At 48.5% G+C, this 7,928-nt stretch overlaps 1 protein-coding gene across 1 annotated transcript in view; it reads left to right on the top strand.

Annotated features, from left to right (window-relative positions):
- Positions 1 to 511: 511 nt before the first annotated feature.
- dlgap1a (discs, large homolog-associated protein 1a) overlaps positions 512 to 7,928 on the top strand; it is a gene marked incomplete at both ends in the record, with an annotated part of 216,856 nt that continues 209,439 nt past the window's right edge. Inside the window, one exon of the mRNA XM_084327741.1 lies at positions 512 to 1,873. Within this exon, the coding sequence (XP_084183867.1) occupies positions 512 to 1,873 (1,362 nt within the window). The remainder of the gene's footprint in view (positions 1,874 to 7,928) is intronic.

Here is a 7,928-nt window from a genome sequence, read left to right as displayed (position 1 = left end):
CTCAGAGAGGGTGCACTAAGCCACGCCCCCTCAACACACTGAGGGTTGGCTGTGCTCAGAGAGGGTGCACTAAGCCACGTCCCCTCAACACACTGAGGGTTGGATGTGCTCAGAGAGGGTGCACTAAGCCACGCCCCCTCAACACACTGAGGGTTGGCTGTGCTCAGAGAGGGTGCACTAAGCCACGCCCCCTCAACACACTGAGGGTTGGCTGTGCTCAGAGAGGTCAAATGATACATCTGAATCTGAAAATATGACACTCCTGACATTAACATTCCACAATAAGCTTTTTGTGACTGAATTAACATCCGTGTTCTTTAACATTCTCTTTTTATTTCTGTTTCTGTTTGCTTCCCACAGAGTCTGCAGCTCTCCTCTCAAGGACAGTCTTCTGCAGTGCTTCTGTCACGACCGGCCTGGCCGCCTAGTGTCTCTCCACCCCCCCTCCCTCCATCCCTCCATCCATCCATCCATCCTCCCACCCACCCACCCACCCATCCCTCCGTCAGCCATGAAGGGCTTGTCCAGCAGCCGGAGTCACCACCACGTGGTCTCCTACGACCCGTCCTATGACCCACTGTGTCAACACAGCGACAGAAAGGCATATTTCATGGACATGGCCATGCCCATCCCCATGCCCCACCCGGCCGAGATGCCCTACTACAACGCCCAGCGCGCCCCGTACCCCTCCGACAGCAGCAGTGTGGTCCCGTATGGAACCTTCCCCAGACGGTGCCACTCCACCTCCTCCCACCACGTGGAGGTGAAGGACGAGGGGATGGCCGTGGTGCCGTACGGAGGAGGCGGGGGCGGCTACGGGGTTAAAGCGCCGACCCGGGTGCCCATGAACATCACGGACTCGTTTGAACGGCAGCCGTCGTTCACCAGGGACGGGTATCACACGCTGCAGTACAAGCGCAGCGCGCTGGAGCACCGCGGGTTCGGGCACGGCGGCCAGGACATGAGGGGCAACAACAACAACAACGACAGCCCCGGCAGGATCCGACACCTGGTGCACTCGGTGCAGAAGCTCTTCACCAAGTCCCACTCCCTGGAGGGGCCACACCATCCACAGACCTCCTCCAAGGGTGGGGGCGGTGGGAACATGAACGGTGGTGGTGGTGGTGGTGGTGGATCACGGACCAGCCCCGATGGAGAAAACACCCCGTCCCGCCACAGGAAACGGAGCAAGAGCCGCGAGCGTTGCCGCTCGGCAGAGCCCAAGCACCGCAGCCACCACCAGCAGCACCACCCGCTCCACGGCTCGGCCTCGGTGCCCGGCTCCGGCTACTGGAGCTCGGACGACAACTTGGAGAGAGAGCTGCGCCTCTACCACCACCCCTCCCCCTCCCCTTCCATCTCCCCCTCCCCCATCGCCATGACGATGGGCCGCCACCTGGGCGGCGGCAACCCCGACGTCAAGCCCCTCCCCGGTCTCCCTCCCCCTCCCCCGCAGTCACAATCGCAATACTTCATGATGGACCCGTACGGGACGCTCGCGCACGAGCACGCGCACATGCACACGCACACGCACGGCCACATGCAACACATGCAACACATGCACGCCCCGCTCAAAATGTCCCGGAGCAACAACGATGTCAAGTACGTGACGCCGCAGGCGGCGGCGTGCATGCCGGTCGGCAACAGCAGCGGCGGAGGAAGCGGTCCACTGGTCCCACTGGGCCTGGTGGACGGGCAGATGGTGAAGAAAGGGGCGTGGTCATCCAGCCTTACGGTGAGCAGGGCCCGAGAGGTCTACAACAGCAGCCAGCGGCAGAGAGCCGGCGCAGGGGCCGGTAACCTAAACCTAGATAGAGCGCTAGTCAAGTCTAAGGCTAGTCAGCAGCAGGAGCGCACATGCCATTTCCTGCAGGTAAATACTCAACCCCCCCCCCCCCACTCTCCTGTTCGTCGGAATGCCCTCCTGCCTCCAACCACATCCTCCACCCCTTTCCCTCCTTTCTTCCACCCAATCGACTCACCTGCACACTTTTCACCACCCAGCCTCCCTCCCTCCTACCTATCTACCTACCTACATGGTTTGGAGAGCCCTCTCCTCCTCCTCCTCCTCCTCCTCCTCCTCCTCCTCCTCCTCCTCCTCCTCCTCCTCCTCCTCCTCCTCCTCCTCCTTCCATTTGAGTTGAAGAGAGCAGTAAGTGCAGACCCAGTAGAGGCCTTACTCTCTGAACACTAGGTAACGGCATCCATTCCTGTTTGTAGAACTTGTTTTTTTTATTTAGTAGTTTCTTCTTCCTAGTTTTTCCTAGTTTTTCCTAGTTTTCCCTCTTCTTTCTGGTTTCCGCTTTTCCACGCTGTTTCCTTCTTACCTGTTGTGCTGTGCTATGCTGTTGTGTTGAGTGTTGTGCTGTGCTAAGCTGTTGTGTTAAGTGTTTTGTTGTGTTGTGCTGTGTTATGAATGTGTGCTGTGTTGTGGCATGTAGTGTTGTCATTTATTGTGTTGTGTTGTGTTGTGCTTTGCTTTGCTGTATTATGATTTGTTTTGTTTTGTGTGTTTGCGCCTGAGTGTGAGCGTGTGTGTGTGTGTGTGTGTGTGTGTGTGTGTGTGTGTGTGTGTGTGTGTGTGTGTGTGTGTGTGTGTGTGTGTGTGAGAGCATGTGTTTGTGTGTGTGTCTGTAAGAGTGTGTGTGTATGGTGTATGTGTGTGTGTCTCTCTGTGTGTGTGTGTGTGTGTGTGTATGTGTGTGTGTCTCTCTGTGTGTGTGTGTGTGTGTGTGTGTGTGTGTGTGTATGTGTGTGTGTCTCTGTGTGTGTGTGTGTGTGTGTGTGTGTGTGTGTGTGTGTGTGTGTGTGTGTGTGTGTGTGTGTGTGTGTGTGTGTGTGTGTGTGTGTGTGCGTGTGTGTGTGTGTGTGAGTGTCTGCAATAATCGAAAACACACAAACCAACAAATAACCCATATACAAGACAATACAATTATGACACCTCAACATTAATAAGCACTAGAATCCCTTTTCATTCAGATCAGTTAAGGAAGATATTTGATCAAGTGTACATGAAGAAAACTTGTTATATTACAAGCTCATCAACACCTAGATTTATGATACAGTATCATCAGAGCTTGACATCTTGACACTGAGATTTAGCCAAAAAGCGGACACAAGGCAGCCGACTACACAGAGCTGGGCTGAATAACAGGAAATATATGGACAGTTTGATAAGCTGTACTATTGAACTAGCGTTAGCAGATAACAAGCCTGCTGGAAGAGCAAACGTACACTAGCGCTAGCTTGCTGGTAAACAATACCAACATCACCATAGTAACATGGCATACAAAAAATGCTCGTTACTGATCGTCTGAATCCATCTGAACACAGCATCAGTGTCTCCGTCGCCACTTCATTCATGTGTCACATCGCAGTCACACGATATATAATTAGTGTCATGTTTGATATTGTGTATAACAATATGTGTCATGTCTGACCCACAGCTGCGCGTAGTGGATCAGACAGTGCGTTGTGTGGCGGGGGAGATGTAAGACACACATATGGGCAGAGAACAGGCGATAGAGCACGGATATAATTGGCCTGCTTAGCCTGGATGCTGCACATGGGCTCTGTATCCTCAGTGCTTCCTTCTCTCTCCTTTCCCTCTCTCTGGCTTGTTCTCTTCTTGCACTTTCTCTTATATGTACCCATTTATTACCCTATGTTTCATCTCTTTCTCTGTATTCTCTCCCTCCCTCTCTATATTCTCTCCTCTCTCTCTATCTCCTCTCCTCTCTCTCTATCTCCTCTCTCTATATCTCCTCTCCTCTCTGTCTCCTCTCCTCTCTCTCTATCTACTCTCATCTCTCTATCTACTCTCCTCTCTCTATATCTCCTCTCCTCTCTCTATATCCTCTCCTCTCTATCTACTCTCCTCTCTCTCTATCTACTCTCCTATCTCTATCTCCTCTCTTCTCTCTCTATCTCCTCTCCTCTCTATATATCTCCTCTCCTCTCTATCTATTCTCCTCTCTCTATCTACTCTCCTCTCTCTATCTACTCTCCTCTATCTATATCTCCTCTCCTCTCTCTCTATCTCCTCTCCTCTCTCTATATCCTCTCCTCTCTCTCTCCTCTCCTCTCTCTCTATCTACTCTCCTATCTCTATCTCCTCTCTTCTCTCTCTATCTCCTCTCCTCTCTATATATCTCCTCTCCTCTCTATCTATTCTCCTCTCTCTATCTACTCTCCTCTCTCTATCTACTCTCCTCTCTCTATCTACTCTCCTCTATCTATATCTCCTCTCCTCTCTCTCTATCTACTCTCCTCTCTTGATCTCCTCTCCTCTCTCTCTCCTCTCCTCTCTCTCTATCTCCTCTCCTCTCTATATATCTCCTCTCCTCTCTTGATCTACTCTCCTCTCTCTCTATCTCCTCTCCTCTCTCTCTCCTCTCCTCTCTCTCTATATCCTCTCCTCTCTATATATCTCCTCTCCTCTATATCTATCTCATCTCATCTATATCTACTCTCCTCTCTCTATCTACTCTCCTCTCTCTCTATCTCTTCTCCTCTCTATCTATCTCCTCTCCTCTCTATCTACTCTCCTCTCTCTATATCTCCTCTCCCCTCTCTATCTCCTCTCCTCTATATCTACTCTCCTCTCTTTGTCTATCTCCTCCATCTCTATCTCCTCTATCTATATCTACTCTCCTATCTCTGTTTACTCTGCTCTCTATCTACTTTTTTCTTTTTGTCTCTCTCCTCCCCCTGTCTCTCCTCCTTACTGTCTTTCTTTTCTATTCTATCATCATCCTCCCTGTCTCATTCTTCCTCTCTCTCTCTCTGTCCCCCTCTCCTTGTCAAGCAAGACACTCTTGTGAGCGGAGAGCTGTGTAATCATGCAATCACTTCAACTGCAAATTACTCTGTACAGTAATTTGGTGAGCAATCTGTATCCTCTGACTGGGTTTTCACCCAGCATTTCAGCTCCCTTTCATCAGGAATTCATTCTTAGATGTAAAGAGCATCTATATGACCACCGACTCACTGAATGAATGAATGAATTAATTAATTACTTACTTTCATTTATATAGCGCTTTTCTAGACACTCAAAGCGCTTTACAATGTAGGGTGGAAATTGCCTCCTTCAAAACCACTGGTAGCACCCAACCTTGGGCTATGCAGGCTCAATGGCTGCCATACACTGGCACCCGGCACACATCCCACTACACAATGGCTGAACGGCTCAGGAGACAGGGATTGATATCAGCCAATTAAGGGGGAGGGATGATTAGGTGGCCTTGATGTCAGAGACCTGATTGGGAATTTGTCCAGGAATTCAGTAACACAGTAACTCACTCAGTCACTTACTCACTCACTCATGGTTAGCCATTCCACCACTAGTAGCGGCTCACACGGAATGCACTTTGTGTAAAGTTACATATATCACACTGTGGCCAACTATACTTTAGTTTAGAGTGAGGTTGTTAGGATCTACCATGGCCAAGTATACTTTTGTTTAGAGTGAGGGTGTTAGTATCTACCACGGCCAGCTATATCTGACTTCAGAGTGACTTGACTTACTTGACTTAATCTCTTTACCCCGTTGGGGGGCATAGGGCGTCCACCAGAGCTCTCCATCTCACCTTCTTTTGGGCCAGGCCTTTGCTTCTTTCCAGCTCACTCCGATGTTCTTTAGGTCTTGGAGTGTGGAACGTCTCCAGGTGTTTCTCGGCCTACTGGCTTTCCTCTTCCCCTGCGGGGTTGTAGTCCAAGGCCTGTCTAGTGATGTTGTTGGAGTCCTTCCTAAGGGTATGCCCTATCCAGTTCCACTTTCTCCTTTTGATGGTGGTAGCTATGCTGTCCTGGTTGGTTATCCTCCACAGCTCTTCATTTGTGGTTTTGATGGGCCACCACAGCTTGAGTATGTAGCGCAGGCATTTGTTGACAAACACCTGGATCTTGCTTGTGAGGCCCTCAGTAGTCTTCCACGTCTCAGAGCCGTAGAGCAGGACAGTCTTCACATTGGTATTGAAGATCCGTAGCTTGGTGTTGTTGGAGAGTTTGGCTTGGACAACCAGATTGGCTTGAGTATCCTGAATGCTACCTGTGCTTTGCTGATGCGTGCCTCTATGTCCCTGTCTGCTCCTCCATCCCTGCTGATGTTACTCCCGAGGTAGGTGAAGTGCTCCACGTCCTCTATGTTTTTAGATTTAACCTCATGGTCTTGGTTTTTCCGGTGTTGATCTTGAGTCCAAGCTGGTCACTGTTAGTCTGTAACCTATCTGTCTTCTGTTGCATGTGTGTGTGGTTTTCAGAGACTAGCGGCAAGGTCGTCTGCGAATCCAGGTCCTCGAGCTGGTAAACAAGGTCACTGGATTCCTGTCGGTTGATTTTCAGTTGTTCTTCTCATGATCCAGTCAATGGCAATGAGGAAAATCAAAGGAGAAAGATTACAACCCTGCCGCACCCCTGTTGTGATGGCAAGGTGTCTGACAGTTTGCCCTTGCAGATCACCCGGCCATTGAAATCCTGGTACATGTTCTTTATTAGGTTGATGATCTTAGAGGGTAGGCCATAGTGACCTAGGAGTTTCCAAAGCACTTCCCTATCTAGGCTGTCAAAGGCTTTTTCAGAGACTTCAGAGTGAGTGCCCTTTAACTAAATGCATACAGCTGTGTTAAGGATTTGTTTAGAATTTCTTTTATAAATATTGTGGTTGCACATTCACAATCAAAATCCACCTTTCTTTCTCTGGATCAGCGATGGGTGGCTTGCTTTTCACTTTCAAACAACATTCCTCTGATCTTGCAAAAACGATCAATTCACAAAATTCACAATATATTTAGATGAACTCAACACTTTTGCCCAGTTAGTGAGGTGACAACTTTCTAATGCTAGTTGCCAAGTGCCAGGTCTCCATCTATTCTTGACGCGGCTGGTCCCCCACCCACTTCGTCAGCGACGTCTCGGCACTGTACCTAGCAACCTCACTTAAAGTGAATTGATGGTGTCTTGCTTGAATAACAATGTGTGTGTTTTTTAGAATGTAGCCATACCTGTAGATACAGACATCTGACCCAAATGCCTCATTGTCTATCTCTCTCTCTCTCTCTCTCTCTCTCTCCTCTCTCTCTCTCTCTCTCTCTCTCTCTCTCTCTCTCTCTCTCTCTCTCTCTCTCTCTCTCTCTCTCTCTCTCTCTCTCTCTCTCTCTCTCTCTCTCTCTCTCTGCAAGTACCATGACTCATTACATCTGAGGTATAGGAAATTACTTTATATAGGCTATTTAAGTCAAATACCATCACTGTCACTGTCTTTGCTGATGTAACATTACTCAGACATTAACCATTTGTTACATCATCATTAGAATGTTCATTCTACCTCACGCGTGAGATCCTACACCGGCAGAGTGTTAGAATGAATGTATACAGATTAGGGATGCTCGATATTGGCTTTTTTACCGATACCGATATTCCGATATTGTCCAACTCCAATTTCCGATACCGATACCGATACCGATATCAACCGATACCGATATATGCAGGGTTTCCCCCCCAAAAACGGAATAATTTCAGGTAACTAATAATTTCACTGGATGCATTCAAAAGGCTTTCTAAATGTAAGCATTATCTGTGCAAAATATGATCATTAAAAAAGTAAAAATGAACATTTTAAACCAACATGCATACTTTTGACAATAATAAAATAAGAATTGGTTCTTACTTGCTTGCCTGGGTAAATAAAGGTTAAATAAATGTTAAAAAAAAAAAAAAAAAGAAAAATGTTATTGTTTTTATTTTTTTTACCGATACCGATATTTTCCGATATCACATTTTACTGCCGATATCGGCCGATAATATCGGTCGGCCGATAATATCGGACATCCCTAATACAGATTGTTCCGCATCCGTTCGAGGGTAGAAGTGGAAACGAATGCGTTGCGTTGGCAAGGAACCAACCGCTGGCACCGTTAGTTACTGCACCC

This window comes from Notolepis coatsorum (genome assembly GCF_963971535.1).
Source record: "Notolepis coatsorum genome assembly, chromosome: 13".
NCBI classification, from domain to species: Eukaryota; Metazoa; Chordata; class Actinopteri; order Aulopiformes; family Paralepididae; genus Notolepis; species Notolepis coatsorum.
This window is presented reverse-complemented; position numbering and strand designations above follow the sequence as displayed.